Source organism: Lepidochelys olivacea (assembly GCF_965140295.1).
Source record: "Lepidochelys olivacea isolate rLepOli2 genome assembly, chromosome: 4".
In the NCBI taxonomy this organism is placed as follows: domain Eukaryota; kingdom Metazoa; phylum Chordata; order Testudines; family Cheloniidae; genus Lepidochelys; species Lepidochelys olivacea.
Genome location: NC_140414.1, coordinates 45,202,304 through 45,226,499, shown reverse-complemented (window position 1 = coordinate 45,226,499; position 24,196 = coordinate 45,202,304). Strand labels below are relative to the sequence as shown.

The following is a 24,196-nucleotide window of genomic DNA, read 5'->3' as shown; positions in this document are numbered from 1 at the left end:
TGTCTGTGTTTTATATACTCCTCAACACACTGCCAAGACCAATTTTAGGATGAAAGACTGGATAGCTGGGGCAATTGCTAGTGAAATACAGAGCCTTTCAACTCAATCATCAATTCATAGATTCATATATTTAAAGATTATTAGAATTTAAGATTAGAAGGGACCACTAGATCATCTAATCTGACTCTTATATATATCACAGACTATAGAATTTCACCCAGTTACCTCTGAATTGAGCCCAATTACTTGTGTCTGACTAATGCATATCTTCCAGTTCAGACAGAACCAGGGTGAAAGTGAGACCCAAAGTCCTTACCATCTGTTATAATGAGTTGGTTTCTATCCAGTTCCTAACGTGCAGGTGTGTCTGCATCATAAAAAAGCACCACCACAATTGGCACCCGTGTTGGAACCCTCACCAGAAACACTGAGGCATTAATGGACGTGGAAAATTGAGCTATCTTTTCCCAACAGCCCTGATCCCTCCATAGTAAGGTTAAAGCATATTGGCAGGGTAGCAGCTTACATTGCTCTCGCCTGTTGCTCATTGCTCTTTTTTGCAAATGGATGATATTAGTTTTCCATTGCTGTCAATGTGACACCTTTTGCAAGAGCACTAAAATTCCCTTAAACAAACTGATATCAAGATCCTTAGCTGGCATTAATCAGCATAGCTACATTTAAGCCAACAGATTTAGACCAATTTACACCATGTGAAGATCTGGCCTTTTTACCTTTCACTTTCATAAAACTACTGTAAAATCCATGTCTTTTTGTTCTGTAAAACACCTAGCGGGGATCTGCATAAATAATAACAACAAACAATATGATAAGCTTTAAAAGCCTTTATATCATACTTACATGATTTACAAGGTCCATCTATCTCTTCTTATGCTTTGATTCCATCTGGTGTGAGGCAGGAGCTCATGTTCACTTTCCAATCTACTTTTCCAGACAACTTTTAGGGTTCCCTCTAATTCAAAATGAAACAGGTTCTGGTGAGCACACAAATACTGTGAACAAATTCTTCATTCACTTAAATCAGAATAACTCTAAATTCTAGGTCTACACTAGTGTACCTGGAACCATAATTTAGCTGTTGGTTCATGTCACGGAGTGGTAACTTTAGGAATACAGCTGTCCACATAATAAATAAAACAAATCTGCAATTGCCTATAAATTGTTTAGCAAACTCTAGGTTTTGGAAGTGAGGAAGTTAAACTAAGAGACTACACAGATTTTCCTTATCCATATTTTTACATAAAAGTGTGTCAACATTAAATTTTACTGAAAACAAGTGAAAAGGTAATTTTTCTGCATTAAATCTACAATAATTAGAATTCTCTTTATTTTATTTTTGTGTGTGAAAAGACTAAAGTTGTAATGTATTTTGGATTTAACTGAATGATGCTGTTTGTTAAAGGTTCTTTGCAGATGGATTTTGAGTGTGAAGAAAAATTATCGAAAAAATGTTGCATATCACAATTGGAGACATGCCTTTAACACAGCCCAATGTATGTTTGCTGCTTTAAAATCGGGTAAACTTCAGGTATGTTTGACTGTTTTCACCCTAAGAGCCTTTTAATTAACTAAGTACTGTAACACTTGCACAGGCCCAGTTTTGATCTCAATATGTCAGTCTGGAATATCTCCACTGAAGTCAGTGCATCTTCTCTGAAGACTTCAGAAGCTGACCTTAGAATCATAGAAATGTAGGGCTGGAAGGGATCTTGAGAGGTCATCTAGTCCAGCCCCTTGTGCTGAGAGAGGACCAAGTATATCTAGACCATCCCTGACAGACATTTGTGTAACCTGTTCTTAAAAATCTCCAATGACAGGGATTCCACAAACTCCCTTGAAAGCTTATACCACAACTTAACTACCCTTATAATTAGAAAGCTTTTCCTAATATCTAACCTCAATCTCTTTTGCTGTAGATTAAGTTGATTATGTCTTATCCTACCTTCAGTGGACAATTGAGCACCATCCTCTTTATAACAGCCCCTAACATATTTGAAGACTTTTATCAGGTCCTCCCTCAGTCTTCTTTTCTCCAGACTAAATATGCTTAGTTTTTTAACCTTTCCTAATAGGTCAGGTTTTTTAAAACTTTTATCGTTTTTTTGCTGTCTTCTGGACTCTCCAGTTTGTCCACTTCTTTCTTAGAGTGTGGTGCCCAGAACTGGACACAGTACTCCAGGTGAGGCCACACCAGTGCCGAGTAGAATGGGACAATTACCTCCTGTGTCTTACATATGATACTTTTGTTAATACACCCTAGAATATTAGCCTTTTTCTCAACTGCATCACTTTGTTGATTCATATACAATTTGTGATCCATTTTAATCCCCCAAATCCTTTTAGGAGTACTACTGCTTAGTCAGTTATTCCCCATTTTGTAGTTGTATATTTGATTTTATTTTCTTCCTAAGTGCAGTACTTTGCATTGTGTTTATTGAATTTCATCTGGTTGATTTCAGACCAATTCTCCAACTTGTCAAGGTTGTTTTGAATGCTAATCCAGGAGTCCTCCATAAATTTTATAAGCATATTCTCCACTCTATTATCCAAGTCAGTAATGAAAATATTGAATAGTACCAGACCCAGGACAAACCCCTGGGAATCCTACTAGATATGTCCCCCAGTTTTACAGTGAACTATTGGTAACTACTTTTCAAATATGGTCTTTTAACCAGTTTTGGGCCCAATTTATAGTAATTTCATCTAGACCACATTTCCTTAGTTTGCTTATGAGAACGTCACGTGGGACTGTGTCAAAAGCTTTACTAAAATCAAGATATATCACCTCTATATCTCCCCCCCCCCCCATCCACTAGGCAGTAGCCCTGTCAAAGAAGGAAATTAGTTTTGTTTGACATTATTTTGTTCTTGACAAAATCATGCTGGTATTCCTTTTCACCCTGTTATCAGTTGGGTGCTTCAAATTGATTGTTTAATAATTTGTTGCAGTATCTTTCCAGGTTACAAAGTTAGTCTGACTGGTCTATAATTCTGCAGGGTCCTATTTGTTCCCCTTTTTAAAAATATGTACTGTGTTTGCACATCTCCAGTCATTTGGGGCATCACCCATCCTACATGAATTCTCAAAGATAATTACTAACGGTTCTGAAATTGCTTCAGCTAGTGAATTTCCTCAGGCCCGGCTGACTTGAATACATCTAAATATTCTTTAATGCGTTCTTTCCCTATTATGGTTTGTGTTCCTTCCCCCTTCTTGTTAATATTAATGTGTTAAGTAGCTGGTCACAATTTACCTTTTTAGTGAAAACTGAAGCAAAATAGGCATTAAATACCTCAGCCTTCTTGATGTCATCTGTTTTTAGCACTCACTCCTTGTTAAGTAGAGGACTACACTTTCCTTCATCTTTCTCTTGCTTCTGTTGTATTCTCCTCCCTTCTGAACCTCCTCTTCTTGTCTTTTGTGTCCTTCCGAGTTATAACTCATTTTGTGCCTTAGCTCTACTTGCTTGTGCTATTCTTTTGTACTCATCTTTAGCAATTTGTCCATGTTTCTGTATAAGATTCCTTTCTGATTTTCAGGTCATTAAAGAGTTCCTAATGGAGCCATATTGATCTCTTACTATTCTTCCTATCTTTCCTTTGCATTGGGACAGTTTGCTGTTGTGGCTTTAATATTGTCTCTTTGAGAATCAGCCAGCTCCTTTTTCTCTGAGATCCATGGGAAGAAAATCTTCCATCCAGTTCTCTACGTTTGTTAAAGTCTGTATTATGGTACTTATTCTTCTCCTCTCACTTTTTCCTTTCCTTTGAATCATGAAATCTATAATTTCATGATCATTTGTACTCAAATTGCCTTCAGATTCACAATCAGTTCCTCCCTGTTAGAATCAAATCTAAAATGGATTTCCACAGGTTATTTCCTCTACCTTCTGACATAGAAGTTTGTGTTGTTAAATTATTGCTGCAGCGTATGCAGCTATGGTGAATTAAATCCTATAGGCCTGGTCCTGTAGATGCTTCCAAAGAAAATGGCACAAACCAGACATCTACAGGATTTTGTCCTTTCCTTTGAAGTTAAATAATTGCATTTTTGAGTTTTATGCTTATATCTTACATCAGTCAGGAAGGTGCAGCAGAAAAGAGTCACCTTACTACAATGTTTTTCTTCATAAATATCAAATATGACCTTTTTTAAAATTCAGGAACCCTTGTTACTAATTTGTTTGTGTCATCTTACAACAACTTCTGTTGGGAGAAATTATTGTACACATTGTATACATTCCATCCTGATTAACAAGAAGCAGAAGAAATGGCATGGAATCAGAAGTGGCCTTGAATAAGATGCTCTCAATATTTTCTGGTTACGGAACAGGGGCCGGGGGGAGCAAGCACTGGTACACAGATCTGCCTAAGATAATCACAAAGCCAGATATTTCCAGACTGATTTGTTTGCTATCCGCACTTCAGATCCCATTCATCATCTGTAGAAGTGGGAACAGCCCCACTGAATTTGACTGACCGAATTTGTTCTTCAAATGGTATATATGCCAGTTAGCCATGTAGCTACCAGCTGGAAAGGAGAGAGATTAAAATTTTCAATTCCTGCCCTTGTGGTTGTGCAGTGGTGGTGTTCTCACGTTCAGAAGATATTGTGTGATTCTGTAGTTTTTCACCAGCTTCTGTTTCTCACTATGTTGGAGTTATGAAATGGCCACGGAGGAGTAGCTATGACTTCTACTCTTCCCCCACTTCTTGGCAGGATAGTTCTGCTCTGGGTTCTGGAAACATATACATTAAAAATGAGCCAGGCTGTGTTTAATTTTGTTTTCTGTGATCCTTAAACTACCGTCCCTTTATTGGCCCAGTGATCAACGGAACATTTGACCTGGCTCTATTGTTGGATCATATTAAAGGAGTTCTGTATTAAAAGCACAAATGAGTTTGATTCCCCATAGTTTAAATTCCAGGGTATTACTAATTAAGAGGTCTCTTGGTTTTTGGTACTGTTTCTCTCCCTCTATGTGTGAAACTTGCAAGCTGCTAATTGCGTTAGTACATTCTAAGACAGTCTGTTCTCAAAGCAATTCACACAGAGAAAGACTCAAAGCAATACTCTGTAACAACAGAAACAGCACCCAGAGACTCCCCGCCCTTTTGTTGTATTAACAATTGTGATTAAAATAGAGATAGAGGATGTATGTGGATGGATGCTTGGTGTGGATAATAACTGAATGATCAGGGAGGTGCCAGCCTAAGAATCCAGTGCCATCAGCTGAAGAAGGCGTCAAGTGGAAATAACCAGAGGACCTGCAGAGGGCAGACTGGAATCCACCCAACAGCCTCAAGAATGGGAGAACCAAAGAACAAGATAACATCTAGCAGCACGGAGCCGTCAGGAATGTGCTATCTTCTGATTGATTCAGCAACAGCATGATGAAGCAATTCCCATAGACTGGCATAGGAAGAAATTCCTATAAAAACGGACTCTAGAAAGTGAGAACTTTGGGGTTTGATTCTGCAAACCAACTTCCAGGAGCATCAGATGAGCATCTGACAAGGCCCTGCTCCCTCCTCATGTCCAGGCCACCTGGCCAGTGGCTTGGCATGAGCAACTCTAAGGCTGGTAACTATGATAACAACCTTGCAGAACCTGTGTGTGTGTTTGTATGAATGAATGTGTGAATAAATATGAGATTGAATGGAATGTTATAGCTATAACTAACTGCTTACTATGATTCTTTCTGTATCCACAATAAATGTGGTATTTTGCCTTTTTCCCTTTAATAAGATCCTGCTGGTTTTTATTTTATTGGTATAACACTATTGCCTGATCAGTCCAAACTCCAAAGATAATTCTTTGATGAGGTTTTGACTAAAATATGGGACCAATTTCTCAAATGATGTAAAGTGGTACAGCTCCATTGAGGCAGTGTGATCTAGTTGATAAGGTACTCAGGAGACAAGGGTTCAATTCCCAGCATTGTCACTGGCTTGCTGGGTGACCTTGGGGAAATTACTTCCCCTCCCTATGCCTCAGTTTCCCCATATATTAAAAATATGGGGATAATGATAGCAATCTCCTTTGTAAAGCACTTGGAGATCTACAGGTAAAAGGAGCTATATAAGAACTAGGTATTATTGTTATGCTTCACACCAGAGGAGGATCTAATCTATTATTTTTAATACATCAACCTATTCCTTAAAAGTCTAATTCATTTGAGGAAACTAATTGTCCTATTCTGACTAAAACCATCAAAGTTCTAGAAGGTATACATTGACAATACTAATACATTTCGTAGCAAATCTGTATTGCAAAGCTAACAGACATCTTCTTGTATTTCCTATTACATACAGAACAAGCTGACTGACCTAGAGATACTTGCTTTGCTGATAGCAGCCCTAAGCCATGATTTGGATCACAGAGGGGTGAATAACTCTTATATACAGAGGTAAGCAAGTCTGTTAGGAAGGGAAGGAAGAGCACAGATATGTTTTCTTATTTCACCGAAATTAATAAAAAAACCCCAGAAAATTAGACAGAGTAGAATCTTGCTAATGTGCACTAATGACGGGAGAGCCTTTGTGAATTAATGAGTTTTGCAAATCAATAAATCTGAGAATATTAGGATAAACACACCATGACTAGTAATTTTAACTGATCAGCTACCCATGTTTCTCATGAATTCATTGAATGCTGGGTAAAATACTGGATGTTTAGGCTAAAATACAGATGTAAGACTTCATAAAAATGTATGTTTAATTAATAAAAACAGAAGCTAAATAAGAAATTACAGAAAATAAAACAAAGCTGGTCATTTAGTAGTATGTAGGAAGTTTAAATGAATGAACTCAACACAGGATATTAAAACTTATTAAGAAGTGATAAATTGAAGTCTTAACTCATAGTGCTAAATGCGTTCTAATTCCATACTACTGTGTGATGTTGCTTTTGGTATCAATATGGAACTATTGATCCTTAATTCATGTCCTTATCAATTTGCCCATCAACTTTAAATCATTATAGAACTGTCAGTGACAATTCAATCAGCAAAATTGAAAACCTAGAATTGTAATTTCAGAAATGTCAGTCCAATAGCAATTTGCCTTTGCAGATATAATGGTAATTCATAGCCAAACCATGCACACACAAATATCATACACTGTCCACAACTAAGAACTTTGGGTGAAGTTCACCCCTGTGCAGTTGGCCAGAAGAAGGCGCAATCACCACTTAAATCTTGTTATCCCGTCAAAGAGACCACTATTTTATGTGCGGATTAGCAAATTTCTGTTGTAGTACATGATTCCAGTTTCTCAATATTCAACATTCAAAAGAATATTTACTTCACCATGTCCTTGAGACACCTCATGCAAACATAGGAACTGCCCTGCCAAAATGGACAATGGTCATTCTATTCCAGTATCCTGTTTTATATCAGTAGCCTGTGCTCATTGCTTCAGAGAAAAGCAGTCAATCTTCATAATGCATCTGCTGTTATGGTGTAATATTAAACCTTGGGCTGAATTGGAACTGATGTCCTTTATATTAAAGACTCCATTTACCAATCTCCTTTCAAGGCCATGGAAGCTCCATTGAAGTCAAAGATACAATTCCCATTGACTTCAGTGAAGCACATATTTTTAATAGGTCACCTAAACTGTGGTCAAATATTTTGAATTTGCACATATTTGTGCACTCAGTTAGTTATTCATTCAGCATTTGCAGATGCCATTTGGGAGATATTTGAAAAACTGGCCCTAAAAGACACATTTTGTAAAGAATTCAAAATCTGAAACTTCACAGATAAAATATTGTTGACATTATGTTCTAAATTAGAAACCATCCTTACATAAACCATCCTTATGGTACGCCACACCTCTGACCTAACCCCCTGTAGCTATGTCATTGTATTCCCTGTAGTGTAGACATGGCCTGAGTCACTTTTCAAAAGTGACTTAGACACTTAGGAACGTAAGTCTCCTTGAAAGTCAATGACACTTATGCTCCAATGTGACTTATGGTGATTTTGAATTTTTTTCCCACCGATATCTAACATTTAGGGCTTGATTCAGCACCACCGAAGTCAAAGAGAGTTTTGCCATTGTCTTGAATGGGAGACAGATGAGACCTCTATGTATTGCTTTGATTAAATGAATAGTTTGATTAGACACTATAGTTATAAAAGAATTACTGTGATATCGCAGCAGTGTCTGGTTCTGACCAGGTTTGGGGAAGAGAGACATTATGCATTTCTCAGCATCTCTTTCTGACGGAGTTGGAGAGTAGTGTTGAAGCTGACTTCGGAGGAAGTGGCTTACTTTATACTTGGTGGGCACAGTAAGGTGTTGTCAAGATAGCCCATAGAGGAGGAAAAGTATATGCATGTGAGAAAGGAAAGACTGGGAAATATAGGAAAATAAGTAAAAAGTGAGGAAATTCCTGCCTCTCAGGTCTGTTGATCCACACTCAAATATTGGGGCTTAGAATTGTTCCAAGTATGGTAATGTGAGACCAAAAAAAAAGCTAAAAAGCTGAACTGATGGCAATCCTTTGTCCCGCAAATGGGGAATCCAGTAACCCACAAACAAACAGTGATTGGAACCAGTTAGCTATGTTTTTCCTTTATTTATTTAAAAATAAATTTCCTGGAAAACATCTGGATATGCGTCATCTGCTCTTCAAAAATGTCCTGGGAAAAAGTCATAGACAGCGAAACCCAACATTCACACATGCCACAAAGCAGAGTCGATTACAACTTTACATTTTTTCATTAATAACAGTTCCAGGGATTTTGTTTTTAAATCTCTCAGGCTAGTAGAAACCAAATGAAAAGTAAAAGAGTTTTCCAGAGATGAATTATTTTTTTCAGTTGGGGGAGGGGGAGTGATACTTGGCACAAGATTCTTTTCTTGAGCAATAGGTTTAAAAAAAAAATAAGGGAATTATCCTCCTAGCACATATTACAGGAAATGGACTCAGTTTTAGGATCTCTTGGCAGATACACAGTTTTTTCCAAATGTGTGTGTAAAGAAGGTAAGAGCAATGAAAGAAGGTTATATCATCAAATCACTGTATTCAGAAAGAATGGTGTCCTTTGGCCTGGCCTGTGGGCCTAATGGAAACGCCATGCAACGATCATGTTAGGAACGTGAGTTTATTCCCACCACTGGTATCTTTCTTCCCAGAACAGCAGAGGCTGCAAGTGCTGAGGAGGCAACACTCTTGGCCCCAGTTTGGTACAGTAGATGGGAACGTAACTTGTGTATTTCCTTAGTTATGTGCATCTCCGATCAGGATGAAATCCTGACCCCACTGAAGTCAATGGGAGTTTTGCCAGTGACTTCATTGCAGGCAGAATTGCACCCTAGATGTATTGGCAGCCATCGTAGGATACGCACACACACTCTCTTGCACTTTTCCCAATAATCCTTTGCACCAGTCTCCTAAGAGGGGCACAATCCTGCAGTTCCAGTTACTCATGTGAGTAAATTGTCCTCATGCAAGTAGGCACATAGGACTGTATGTCTAAGTAAGGATTATTCGCATGGGTAAGGATTTGCAGGATCAGGTTATAGGTGACTATAGTGCCTGATACAGGGTCAGCAGTGGAACAAGCTTCAGAGGGAATCCCAACTAGTCCTTAGCTGAAGGGATCAGGGCAATGATATGGAGATGAGGGTCAAATGGTTAAAAACAGGAGATTTGCCAGGCTCAGTAATAAAAGCAAACAACACCATTGCAATGGAGAAGAAGGAGAAAATGGAGAAATCTTCAGAGAAGAAGTTTCCCTATTTTATCCAAAATTAAGTAAGCACAATAAGCTCAATATCCTATATTACAATATAGGATTAAACTTTGCATCCGTACAGTTAATTTCATACTGTTTGTTCTATCAGTGGTACAATAAGGGCTGCACAACTCACATGCCATTTTTCTTTGGATTTTTTGTTGCTCACAGGAGAAATGATGATAGCTCAGTAACTTGTTCATTATATATCAAAGCATTTATTTTGCAACAGAATGAGAAAGAAGACTGGTGTGCAGTCACTAGGGTCGCAAGCTAAGAAGGGTATGGCTGGCACTGACTCCTATAAGACCTGATCCAAAGCCTACTGAATTCACTAGGAGCTTTTTCATTGACTTTAGTGTGCTTTGGGTTGAGTTTCTATTGCCATTTGCTACTTACAAGCTCAGTAGTTGCAGAAAAGCCACCTCCCTAGATTGTTTATTCAAGAAGTCACCTGATAAGTAAATGTAGGTGTATTTAAAAAAAATTGACTCTTTTGAAGTTTTATGTGTTCTTTTCTTTTTCATTTTTAGACTCTTGACACTTAAAGAATCTTGTATTATTTTCTCATTGCTTGTGTGTTAGTGACCTCTACAGGCACAAGTTTAAATCAAAAACAGAACTTTGGAGCTGTCAGTATTTTGAAAAAGTAATCACATTGTTTCTGCATTTGTGCTCCCCTCTACATCTCTCTAAATGCATCCATTCTGTTTGCCTAGTCACATGGAAGAAGGGGAAAAGAGAACCAACGGGGAATGAAGTGTTGGGGGGAGGAGAACAAGTTGTGTTGGCTACTGTTGCTAAGTGATTGGTACCTTTAAGTTGCTTTCTCATTTTCTCCAAGTGATATTTTTACTCCTCAGAAGCGAACATCCACTGGCTCAGCTCTATTGCCACTCAATCATGGAGCATCACCATTTTGATCAGTGCCTGATGATCCTGAATAGTCCGGTAAATGCCTCGTTTCTGTGTGTGCATTGAAGGAAGCCCTAGCCTATTTCACTTATATTTTTAGTTTCTGGATAGATTCCCAGTATTATACATTCCTAAATGATCTTTATTCCTTTTTGGGTAAAGAAGGCAAATACATAGCCCCACTTCTGAGAGTCACCAAACCTTTCCAAATGTTTCCTGATAAGGGAAGCCTTGCTACTCTCATTTTGAGTATCTGCTTCCTTGGACCAAAGAAAATGAGAAGCTTTGTTGCCACTCCTTTAATGAACTCCTGTTTGAAGTGTTGCTTGCCTTGTAAGGTATATCCCTGCTTACACATGCACACAACAGTTCTGAAAAATAAATTAAGTACCTTTTGGCTAGAGATGAGCCTGATCCAAGCCCCAGAAGCCAAACACTGACATTCAGAAGTGAATCCAAACCGAATTGAAATAAATATGTAAATAAAATGACCGCATTCTTAATCTCCGGCTACATTATTTATTAATTATGAAGACCAGCTATTCAGCATGCACAATAGTTTAGAAATAGCACATTTACACTATTCATTTCATATCAGTGGCGTGGTAATGTTGGCCTACCTAATAGTACAAAGTGATTCACCTTGATTCACCTGACAGAAGCTAGGATACACTGTAGATGTGATCTCCTTACATCATCCCCAGTATGCTTTGGTTTTGCAGTGGGTGACTGCAATGACTTATTTTTTATGCTGTTTTGTAATTGAATGAGTCTTATATGTTGTTGACAGTATGTTAGGTAAGTTGGTAAGTTCCTAAGAAATATAATTGTCTGTTACAGTCTCTTTACTGGAGGAAAAAAGAAGAAGCTCCAGGATGTGGCTTGTGGAAAATGAATTCTTTGGGATGAAATAAAGACTTTGAAGGGTCTTTGCTCCCTGACTGCTCTGTCTCTTGTATATCCCCTCATAAAAATACTATAGTATTCTAATGTACAGTCATTTACTCTGATGCTGCTACAGAGCTTTGGGCTATTATTCAAGAATACTATAGTATGTTTTTATGCAGGTGCCATGGGCTGGAGAATGCAAGAGAAAGCAGAGTAGGAAGAAACCATCAATTACAAGAAAACAACTCCCAGTGATTTAGAATCTAGGAGGGGATGTAATAATTTGGTGACATGTTCCAAGTTTTATTGTTAACACTGCTTTTTTGTTGTTGCGGTTTTTTTTTTAAAGGGAAACCAGATTCTCAGCAACCTTTCCATTGAAGAATACAAGGCCACGCTGAAAATGATAAAACAAGCCATTCTTGCCACAGACTTAGCACTGTACTTTAAGTAAGTTAGAGATGCATTTGGCTGAACAGCTGCTGAAAGGTGTTTGGATTGTGTCAGACTGATTGTGAATCTTTCTCTTGTTTTTACTGGTTTTAAGGAGAAGGGGAGAGTTTTTTGAACTTCTACAAAAGAAGCAATTTAACTGGGAAGATCCTCTGCAGAAGGAGCTATTTTTGTAAGTAAATGGCAGATGTTTAAAAAACAAACTGTACTACCAACTATCAGGTTTTCCACTTCACACTGCTATTACTTTCAGTAGAGCCAACATAAATCTGTTTAATCTGGGCCAGTACAAGCTGACACAAGTCAAGTGGGTCAGTTAATGAACACCTGGATCTGAATATTGTTAAGAGAGCTGCAGGGGTTGTCTGATGAACTCTGATGAATGACTTCTTGTGGCCTTCCTTCTGAAACAGTCAACAAAATTGCTAGTTATTGTTAGTGATGACAGTGATTTTTATAATGCGGCACCTGTCCACTAGCTTTTCTATTGTTCCTAAAGGGTATAGGACTCCTGACAGAATGCTGTGTTGTTCTTTTGCTGTAGGTGCATTGTCTTAAAGCACTGAACTGTTGTAATCTGTAGCTGAAAGATTCAGGGAGGGCTGCTTGTTTTGAAGCAAATTCATTTCCCATGAAAGGAAAGAGATTTAAGGATAGAGACACGAGGGACAGAGAACAGCCACACCAACAGCACTGCAAGATTTCCCAGGCTGCCTCACCAGTGTGCTATCACCCTGTTTTGAAGGCACTGCCTCTGTAGGCAGACTAATTCAGTTAACGTCCATGTCCATGGCTCATTCAGTCCTCAACCTTCCTCCTGGAGCAGCCAGCAAAGGTGTGAGTTATTGTCAATGATGACAGTCGTTTTTATAATGTGGTACCTGTCCATTAACAGATGGACTGAGGCCAGCTTTTTTTACCTGGGCCTTTCCTGTGGTAATGGATTTGATCTCAACTGATTTGCTCAGATCAGATGACATAAGAGACAGGCACAGTACCGCGTTACCATTCCTCAGTCATCTAGTCCTGCATTAAAGGATATTTTTGTCATCTTACTGTAATTTTATCAGTTAGCCTGGCTTTGATTTTATTTGATATTGGATACTGTATTTATTAGCTTCTAGACTGAATGGCTACATGAGTTTCATGTTACAACAAATGATGAATTTTTCTTTGTTTTTACAGAGCAATGCTGATGACTGCTTGTGATTTGTCCGCAATAACAAAGCCATGGCCAATTCAACAACGGGTATAAACTTAATTTAAGATTTTTTAAGCGTTTGCTATTCTTTATAGCTTCTGCTTCCTAAGCCTCACCTTCCACTTTGCAAAGGTATTGGTGGAAGGCGCAGCCTTTGGGAGCAATCCTCAGAAGGTAAATGACCTTTGTTTATATGTGTATTTATCATCATTTCAATTGTGAATGGCTGGCTAGATGCTATTTCCAGTTTGCGTGTGCTGCTGTGGTAAATTCAGATGTAAATGTGAGTGCACTTTTGTGCCTAGGGTCTCTCAATTTTGTGTGTGTTTCCAACTTAATACACTTTAAAGGGGCCTGATTTTCAAAGGATGGATGGTCAACACTTTCTGAAAGCCAGAGATCAGCTATCTCAAGTTGGACACCCACCAACAGAAGTGCCCAAAATCACTAGACACTTCTGAAAATCTTAGGTGTAACCTCTAGTTTAAAGATTTGTCTCTTATCATTATTATGCTTCACTTTACCCATCAGCAAATTAATGCTTACCTCACTGGATTGTTGTGAGTTGAGCTTATTGACATATAGAGAGCAAATTTTGGAATAGGGTATGTACTAGTACAATGTATTGTAATATCTTAAGAGCCTCTAGAACATACTGGGTCTGATTGGGCCCTGATTTCTAACCCATGCAACTCCACCCAGGTCAGTGGAGTTAGACAGATGAAATGCATGTACTAATAAGCTCGTTTTTTTTTTCAGAACTGATGTGTAACAAATGCTAGTTGTTTGCTGTGTCTGGTTGTGTAGCGAAAACTTGGTGCTAGACAGTTAAAACATATACAATCTAGGTTTGTTTACTGCTAAAAATGTTTCATTTGACATCGTGCTATTTGACTGAAACAGCTTAGTGGGCCTACCTCAATATTAGAGATTTTTCATTTAGGCTCATTTAAACCAACTGGGACTTCATGCAGGCATACGGTTACAGAATTATTTTCAGAATCAGGGCCTTATTCCTTTTCCATTCAGGGCAGACACCCAGCAATAACACTTTCTGTTTTGACCCTAGGTAGAAAGTGTAAATCCAGGCCTTTAAAACTAACAAACAGCTTGTGACATTTCTTACAGATAGCTGAACTTGTAGCTACAGAATTTTTTGACCAAGGAGATAAAGAGAGAAAGGAACTCAACACAGAACCAACAGTAAGTAGGAAAGCCATGTGTGGTAGCACCTTTTTCAAAATTATTACTGCCAATAGGACTTCCCTTTCCTATTTAAATGTTGTTTTTGGTGGTGGGTACCAGAGTATGGAAAGAGCTTTTTCCCAATCATTCTGACACTTAACGAGTAGTGCAAACTCGTCTCACCCTCTTAAAGTGGGCTTCAGCCTCCACAGATGATCTGCACACTGCCAGTCCAGGAAAAAGACTCCAGAAGTAGTTCATGCAGCCAAGTTATCTACTTGACAACATATTGTGCTGCTACTTTTCTTACTATTCTTGGATTTTTTTTAAAACTTATTTTAATATAGAGCTGACTCACCTTGGGTGTTTGCCATGAAAACTGAATACTTCTTTTTGTGTTTTCAGGATCTAATGAACAGAGAGAAGAAAAATAAAATTCCCAGCATGCAAGTTGGATTCATAGATGCCATTTGTTTAGAGCTCTATGAGGTACTCTATTTGAGAGGGGACTCTTTTCGTGGATTGTACAACTAACTAAACAAGAACTAGTACTGTAGCCTGCAACAAGTGCAGAAGCTCAAGTTAGAACCAAGTTTGCTGTTCTGTAGTTGAATAATATATGAGAAATCCTTTACTGTTTATTATTCAATATTTAATCTGGTCAAAAGACTATTTCAACATTTATCACTAGCTGCTTACTTATTTGGTTGAAGTGGTTTGTTGTAATCATTGCAAAACCAGGTGGAGAGGCATTGTTGGACCTGGGGACTAGGAGTTGGATCCCTGGGTTCATAGAATCATAGAATATCAGGATTGGAAGGGACCTCAGGAGGTCATCTAGTCCAACCCCCTGCTCAAAGCAGGACCAATCCCCAATTAAATCATCCCAGCCAGGGCTTTGTCAAGCCTGACCTTAAAAACTTCAAAGGAAGGAGATTCCACCACCTCCCTAGGTAACGCATTCCAGTGTTTCACCACCCTCCTAGTGAAAAAGTTTTTCCTAATATCCAACCTAAACCTCCCGCACTGCAACTTGAGACCATTACTCCTTGTCCTGTCCTCTTCTACCACTAAGAATAGTCTAGAACCATCCTCTCTGGAACCATCTCTCAGGTAGTGGAAAGCAGCTATCAAATCCCCCCTCATTCTTCTCTTCTGCAGACTAAACAATCCCAGTTCCCTCAGCCTCTCCTCATAAGTCATGTGTTCCAGACCCCTATTAATTTTTGTTGCCCTTCGCTGGACTCTCTCCAATTTATCCACATCCTTCTTGTAGTGTGGGGCCCAAAACTGGACACAGTACTCCAGATGAGGCCTCACCAATATCGAATAGAGGGGGACGATCACGTCCCTCCATCTGCTCGCTATGCCCCTACTTATACATCCCAAAATGCCATTGGCCTTCTTGGCAACAAGGGCACACTGCTGACTCATATCCAGCTTCTCGTCCACTGTCACCCCTAGGTCCTTTTCCGCAGAACTGCTGCCTAGCCATTCGGTCCCTAGTCTGTAGCGGTGCATTGGGTTCTTCCGTCCTAAGTGCAGGACCCTGCACTTATCCTTATTGAACCTCATCAAATTTCCTTTGGTCCAATCCTCCAATTTGTCTAGGTCCCTCTGTATCCTATCCCTGCCCTCCAGCGTATCTACCACTCCTCCTAGTTTAGTATCATCCGCAAATTTGCTGAGAGTGCAATCCACACCATCCTCCAGATCATTTATGAAGATATTGAACAAAACCGGCCCCAGGACCGACCCCTGGGGCACTCCACTTGACACTGGCTGCCAACTAGACATGGAGCCATTGATCACTACCCGTTGAGCCCGACAATCTAGCCAACTTTCTACCCACCTTATAGTGCATTCATCCAGCCCATACTTCTTTAACTTGCTGACAAGAATACTGTGGGAGACCATGTCAAAAGCTTTGCTAAAGTCAAGAAACAACACATCCACTGCTTTCCCTTCATCCACAGAACCAGTAATCTCATCATAGAAGGCGATTAGATTAGTCAGGCATGACCTTCCCTTGGTGAATCCATGCTGACTGTTCCTGATCACTTTCCTCCCATGTAAGTGCTTCAGGATTGATTCCTTGAGGACCTGCTCCATGATTTTTCCGGGGACTGAGGTGAGGCTGACTGGCCTGTAGTTCCCAGGATCCTCCTCCTTCCCTTTTTTAAAGATTGGCACTACATTAGCCTTTTTCCAGTCATCTGGGACTTCCCCCATTCGCCACGAGTTTTCAAAGATAATGGCCAATGGCTCTGCAATCACAGCCACAAATTCCTTTAGTTGCCAGCATACCTGAAGAAACCCTTCTTGTTACTCTTGACATCTCTTGCTAGCTGCAGCTCCAGGTGCAATTTGGCCCTCCTGATTTCATTCCTACATGCCCGAGCAATATTTTTATACTCTTCCCTGGTCATATGTCCAACCTTCCACTTCTTGTAAGCTTCTTTTTTATGTTTAAGATCCGCTAGGATTTCACCGTTAAGCCAAGCTGGTCGCCTGCCATATTTACTATTCTTTCGACACATCGGGATGGTTTGTCCCTGTAACCTCAACAGGGATTCCTTGAAATACAGCCAGCTCTCCTGGACTCCTTTCCCCTTCATGTTAGTCCCCCAGGGGATCCTACCCATCCATTCCCTGAGGGAGTCGAAGTCTGCTTTCCTGAAGTCCAGGGTCCGTATCCTGCTGCTTACCTTTCTTCCCTGTGTCAGGATCCTGAACTCAACCAACTCAGGGTCACTGCCTCCCAGATTCCCATCCACTTTTGCTTCCCCTACTAATTCTTCCCGGTTTGTGAGCAGCAGGTCAAGAAAAGCTCCCCCCCAGTTGGCTCCTCTAGCACTTGCACCAGGAAATTGTCCCCTACATTTTCCAAAAACTTCCTGGATTGTCTATGCACCGCTGTATTGCTCTCCCAGCAGATGTCAGGAAAATTAGTCACCCATGAGAACCAGGGCGTGCGATCTAGTAGCTTCTGCAAGTTGCCGGAAGAGAGCCTCATCCACCTCATCCCCCTGGTCCGGTGGTCTATAGCAGACTCCCACCACTACATCACTCTTGTTGCTCACACTTCTAAACTTAATCCAGAGACACTCAGGTTTTTCTGCAGTTTCGTACCGGAGCGCTGAGCAGTCATACTGCTCCCTTACATACAGTGCTACTCCCCCACCTTTTCTGCCCTGCCTGTCCTTCCTGAACAGTTTATAACCATCCATGACAGTACTCCAGTCATGTGAGTTATCCCACCAAGTCTCTGTTATTCCAATCACGTCATAATTCCTTGACATCACCAGGACCTCCAGTTCTCCCTGCTTGTTTCCAAGGCTTTGTGCATTTGTATATAAGCACTTGAGATAACCTGCTGATCACCCCTCATTCTCAGTATGAGGCAGGAGCCCTCCCCTCACAGACGTTCCTGCCTGTGCTTCCTCCCGGTATCCCGCTTTTCCACTTACCTCAGGGCTTTGGTCTCCTTCCCCCAGTGAACCTAGTTTAAAGCCCTCCTCACTAGGTTAGCCAGTCTGCTCGCAAAGATGCTCTTCCCTCTCTTCGTAAGGTGGAGCCCGTCTCTGCCCAGCACTCCTCCTTCATGGAACACCATCCCATGGTCAAAGAATCCAAAGCCTTCTCTCCGACACCACCTGCGTAGCCATTCGTTGACTTCCACAATTCAACGGTCTCTACCCAGGCCTTTTTCTTCCACGGGGAGGATGGACGAGAACACCACTTGCGCCTCAAACTCCTTTATCCTTCTTCCCAGAGCCACGTAGTCTGCAGTGATCCGCTCAAGGTCATTCTTGGCAGTATCATTGGTGCCCACGTGGAGAAGCAGGAAGGGGTAGCGATCTGAGGACTTGATGAGTCTCGGCAGATTCTCCGTCACATTGCGAATCTTAGCCCCTGGCAAGCAGCAGACTTCTCGGTTTTCCCGGTCAGGGCAGCAGATAGATAACTCAGTTCCCCCTGAGGAGAGAGTCCCCGACCACCACCACCCGCCTCCTTCTCTTGGGAGTGGTGGTCGTGGAACCCCCAACCTCAGGACAGTGCATCTCATGCCTTCCAACCAGCGGAGTCTCCTTCTGCTTTCTCCCCCCAAGACGTATCATCTGGTCCACTCTCCGCAATGGTACCTGTGGAGAGAACATGAAAGCGGTTAGTTACCTGTGTCCGCGTTGCTGGAACCCGGACATTTCCCCTTCTTCTTCTGGAGGTCACGTTGCCAAGCTTCTTCACTGGCCTCTTGGCTCCGCTGTGCAACCTGCTCTAAATCTTTAGAGCTTTGTGCCCGTAGAAGCATAACCAGGTTCTATTCCTGGCTCTGCCACCAAGTTGCCATGTGCTTTTGGAAAAACCTCACTATACCCATCTATAAGATGGTACCCATCTACTTCACAGTAGGAGTGTTGTGAGGCTTAATCAAGGATTGTAAAGTGCTTTGAAATCATGGCGTGGGAGATGCAGTACAAGCGCAAACCATTACTATGTTAACTTGGATATTTACCAAGTTTCAGATTATACACACACAACATGACAGAACCCATTGAAACATTTTGCATTCTAGCAACAAATCGCATGCTGCGTAGCCAGGTACTTGCTCAGATTATGTTGTATATTAAAATTTAGTTAATTTCCTATCTTTGAGACTAGAGGAAAACCTCCTCAGGTTGTATCATGTATTCTGGGTGCAGTTATTGAGATCTGAAAATTGGGGAGCAAATGGGAACCTAACCCCAAAAATCTATCCATTGGAAGTGGGAGCAAGATGATTTCACACATTCATCCCTCATTCTCTGTGCCCACTTCAAAGCCACTTTACATGAATTGCACATCTGCAGGTTGAGAAGAGGCAGGGCTGGGGGGCTGGATGCTCTCTAATGCCTCTGAAATCCACAGGACAAATGATCAAGTTACTGAGGACAGAATCAGCAGTCATGTGTGCAGCTTCCTATTCCATGCTTTGGAAATCCAACATCAGGGGAATATAGTGGCCATTGTTATTGGAGAGCCCCAGACAGCTCCTTCTAGTGGAAGGTAGGCAGCTGTAGGGGATTGAGTGGCTGTGTACTACAGAGCCTCTGTGCAAGAGACGTGTACTTCTGCAGATGCATTGTGATCCATACAGATCTCAGGGTCCACAGGGCTGAATATCTGGCCTTTTACAAAGGGGGAAGACAATCCAACCCCCAACGCAAGAATTCTAGGGAAATCTCCCACTCTGAAATGCCCAGAGGAGGACTGGGTCTCATGTGAACTAGTTATCAAAATATATTGGGCCAGATTGTGCCCATCCCTTGGGTGGGTGTGTGAGGGAATGGGGAGCACAAGGCACTTCCTTCTTGTTCCTGTGCTCCATAACAAAATTGCATTTGTTGAGCACCCCTGAGAACAAGGCATGCTCCTGGCTAGTGGCAGTCGCCACCCAAATGATGTACGCAACGACATCTCCTGCACTGATCAAGATATAAGGGGGGTGCACACTCCACCCTTTATGAGGATGTTGCACTTCGCAGGGGCTCTGGGACGTTGTACCTGAAGGAGACACAATGCAACCTTGGGACAGTGCTGCTCCATGCTGTGCTCAGTGCAGGGCTGTGCCTGAAATGCACAACTGAGCCACTAAACCTCATATGGTAGGAACTGAAACTCTGTAGCAGGGTGGCAGTTTCTAGGATCCTATATAGGAATGCAGGACCATATGGACGAAAAGTTATTTCTGCTGATTCATGCTGCCAGGTGGGTCTTGTTATATCCAGGTTAAAAGAGGGTTTGGTGTATCTCTAAGGAGCACCAGGATCCTACAGGTAAATGCATGGAACAGCCCAGCTTTGGAGAAAGCTTAGGCTAGGACATATGCTTTGTTGTTGTCATTCAAGTTAACAGTGCAGGCAAGCCCCACGCAAGAGCTGTGTTTGGAGCAGATCCACTGTAGATTTATTCTATTTGGAGAAGGGTGGGGACTCTACCTGCTTTCTTTAATGAATAACGCGTAATGAAACAACAAAGCAGTTCGTATAATGTCACTTGGGAAAGAACAAGGAGCCAGTTCACTCTCCAGTGTTCTAACACTGTAAAAATGAACAATAAGCACAATTGTAACTTCGGCCTGCCCACTCATTGGCTCTTTCGTGAGCTTTCATCCCGTCCCTAGGAGTTTGTCACACGTGCTGCTGGCAGCACTGAATGTCTGGTTTACCATTTTACCAAAAATCAATCAAGTCCATGTGAATGGGCTTGATGCAGGAATCACTGGGTGAAATTCTATGGGCCATGTTATGTAGAATGTCAGACTAGATCAGGGGTTCTCAAACTTCATTGCACCACGACCGCCTTCTGACAAGAGAAATTACTACATGACCCCAGGAAGGGGGATGAAGCCTAAGCCCACCAGAGCCCCACTGCCCCAGGTGGGAGGGGAGGGGGGCAAAGTCCAAGCCCAAAGGCTTCAGCCCCAGGTGCGGGGCCTGTAACCTGAGCCCTGCCGCTCAGGGCTGAAGCCAAAGCCCAAGCCCCCCACTTCCCAGGGCTGAAGTCTTTGGGGTTCGGCCCCGCTGGGTGTGACTCAGGCTTTAGTCCCAGGCCGCAGGGCTCGGGCTCTTGCCCTGGGCCCCAGGAAGTCTAAACACCAGCACTGGCGACCCCATTAAAACGGGGTCCTGAACCACAGTTTGAGAACCACTGGACTAGATGATCATAATGGTCTTTTCAGACCCTAAAATCTGTGACTCTATAAATAACAGCAAAAGTGTTTCACTCATTTCACTGACTTTAGTGCTGACATTTGATTAAACCATTCTAGAATTTTAAAACCCATTTAAATGTATACAAAAAAATTAAATGGTATAGTTCCAGTGAATTGTGCCTAATGGGCCTGATTTTCCTCTCAACAATGTAAATCAATAATAACTCCATTGAAGACAATAGGCCAGTTGCCCAGTTCTATTGGTGGCAATGGAACTATATTGATTTATACCAGGATATGGCCCAGTGGAGTAATACTGGTGTAAAACTATCATAAGAAAAAGGAGAATCAGGCATCACCATCTTTTATTGTTTGAATGAGAATTAAATTCCATGAGTGAAATCCTGACTGATTTCATCCCATACTCATTAACTTCAGACTTCACCCCTTGTGCTTCGTATAGTAGTCACTTAATATGTTTAACAGACAGTGGGCCCAAACACAGGACTCTCACTCATTACTTCTGTCCCACTGAATTCCAGAAGCCTATAGGAGTAAAGGGCTATGTGTTCATTACGTGTGACTGTAAATGAGGAAGAAAAAAAAATCACAAAAATGTTCATGGATTTAACATTTTTCATCAACATTTTGTGTCAGTGGAAGTTTCTCCACCTTCCCTAGTATTTATCCATTCTATTCTAACCCAAACATTGACTCCAATTCTCTTTCCAAAACTTGTTCTCTGCTTCACTTTTATTAGTCCATGTCGGCCTAATACAGTAACTCACTATTGCTTGGTCTACACTAGGAGATGAAAATAATTGAGAATGGCTACTAAACACAGCTCTTCTCTAGACCTTTCTTAATCAGGTGCTGAATACACTGGGGCCTCATGTCCCTTGGGTAACTGTTAAATCAGTAATTGCATCAGCAATAAAGATGGCCAAAGTAGCGTGGTCTGCATAGGTCAAATAATCAAGTTCATATTGGAATTGGAGTGAGAGGGAGCCTTTCCTAAAATCAGTTTTCCAACATAGCTCCACTTTCTAGTATAAACAAGCCCTATGTTTCAAACATATTCTAGTCTAGTGCCTCCAATGGGCACATCTTAAGGAGCAGGAAAACTGTGGTTTTAGTTATGCATTACCAGTCTGATTTGTTTTATTTCTTGCAGGCCCTGACACATGTATCAGAAGCCTGCTACCCTTTACTGGATGGCTGTAGAAAGAATAGGCAGAAGTGGCAATCCTTAGCTGAACAACAGGAGAAGAATCTGATTAATGGAGAAAGCAATCAGCCCAAGCGGAACTGAGATTCTGATTTAGCAAATACAAGTTTGAGTTTACTCAGAAATTACAGTAATCTGGGGATACTACATTTTGCTATACACTGTAGGGATTTGGTGTATTCTTTGCCACTATTATATTTAAAATTATATATTTCCCCTGCCATTAAAAGCATAGCATGACCATTTTTATGTGAATGATGTATAATGATTGTATATTTCTTGTATTTCATTTAGGTGAAGTAGAAAAATAGAACTGCAGAGTTAGTTTACTCTGCTCAGTTCTACACAGAGGTACGACGAGTACAGTTACTGAACTGCCTTTGAAAGCCTTTTACTTTACAGATGTACATAGTTGTTTAGTGTTTCGTGAGTGGCCAGTACCTTAAAGATGACCATATATGGCACTTTTCTTCCTCTTTTATTCTTTGTTATGTAACCATAAGTAATAAGCAATGTTGTTTGTTCTCTTGCAAGAAGCCTGGAGGCAAAAAGGAGCTTGGGGATTAAAATTCACTCTAAAGGCCTAACCCAACAATTGTTATGCAGACAAAACTCTCATTGAAATCAATGAGAGCTTCATTTATATGGGAATGCAGGATTGGGCCCCAGTTGACAAAGCACAGGGACTTGTGTGATATACTATACCGATGCCTTATGATGTTACAAGAATGTCTCAACAAAATGGTCATACCTTTTTGAGAATTTAAAAAAAATACTGTGACTTACTAAACAATCAGGGACCTAAAAGAGATTTGCAGTGGAAGTGCCAAGAAATTACACAGAGATGGTGAAAGCTGCTCAGTGAGATGATACGACAGCACAACTCACAATGTAGCTAACAGACTGTCTTGAAAAACTTGTCAGACACAGGGCTGGGAGAAACAGAGAATGAATGTGAAGAGAAGTAAACTGAGCTAACCAGGATCACTATTGAGCTGCTGATAATATATTCATACTGCAGATGAGTTTAACGTCATCATAACCAACAAACTGACACAAGAGAAGGAAAAGCACAGGAGAATGAGATTGTGAAAGCATGTGATGAAAAAACTGGCTCATTCAAGAATATGATCTAGAAAAGAGGATGTTTCTGGAGATTGTTAGTGAATCTGATTCACTAGACTAGTAGCACTAAAAAAATGACCATGACCACTTTGAAGGCTTGCTTGAGATTGCAGATGTTAACTTTGGAAACTAGAATGTTTTTATTATTAAAAAAATAATTTTTAGCACTTCTTCTACTAGGTACAGTTTTTAACCAGATGAAGTCTTAAAGCAACAAGTGAAAGGAAGACTGAAAGCAAAAGCAAGTGAGAATACTGCAGGGACTTAACATTTTTATATGAGGCATAAAAAGCATTCGGAGACAGTGGATTTGCAGCAGATATGGAGGAAATCATTCTTTTAACAGAGGAAATGCCTAATAAAAATTATTTTTAATAGACCACTGGGCATGAATTCAAGAAAGTGTATGGACAAGACAAACCCCAAAAAAATAGAATAAAGGGAGCACAATTCCCATGTGTAGCCATGATCAGTAGATTAAAAATGAGACAGGGGCTCATAAGACTTCTCAGAAATGCAGATACAACATAGGCTGTGTAAATGATGATGATTTTCATATCTACAACAATATTTTGTATTACATACCAGCAGTAGTGATATATCATATATATATGAGGTCTATATATATAGACCTCATATATATATACTACTATATATATATATAGTATATATACTATATATAGTAGTGATATATATATAGACCTCATATATTTCAGAGTGTGCATTCAGTTTGCCTG

At 40.6% G+C, this 24,196-nt stretch overlaps 1 protein-coding gene across 3 annotated transcripts in view; it reads left to right on the top strand.

The window, feature by feature from the left end:
• PDE5A (phosphodiesterase 5A) overlaps positions 1-24,069 on the top strand; it is an 89,933-nt gene extending 65,864 nt beyond the window's left edge. For all 3 annotated transcript variants that reach the window (XM_084626679.1, XM_084626678.1, XM_084626677.1), the window contains 9 exons: positions 1,424-1,549; positions 6,337-6,431; positions 10,634-10,721; positions 11,923-12,023; positions 12,121-12,198; positions 13,212-13,275; positions 14,356-14,430; positions 14,818-14,901; positions 22,281-24,069. In XM_084626679.1, coding sequence (XP_084482805.1) covers positions 1,424-1,549; positions 6,337-6,431; positions 10,634-10,721; positions 11,923-12,023; positions 12,121-12,198; positions 13,212-13,275; positions 14,356-14,430; positions 14,818-14,901; positions 22,281-22,418 — 849 coding nt within the window. In that variant the 3' untranslated portion in view covers positions 22,419-24,069. The remainder of the gene's footprint in view (positions 1-1,423; positions 1,550-6,336; positions 6,432-10,633; positions 10,722-11,922; positions 12,024-12,120; positions 12,199-13,211; positions 13,276-14,355; positions 14,431-14,817; positions 14,902-22,280) is intronic.
• The last annotated feature ends 127 nt before the right edge of the window (positions 24,070-24,196 follow it).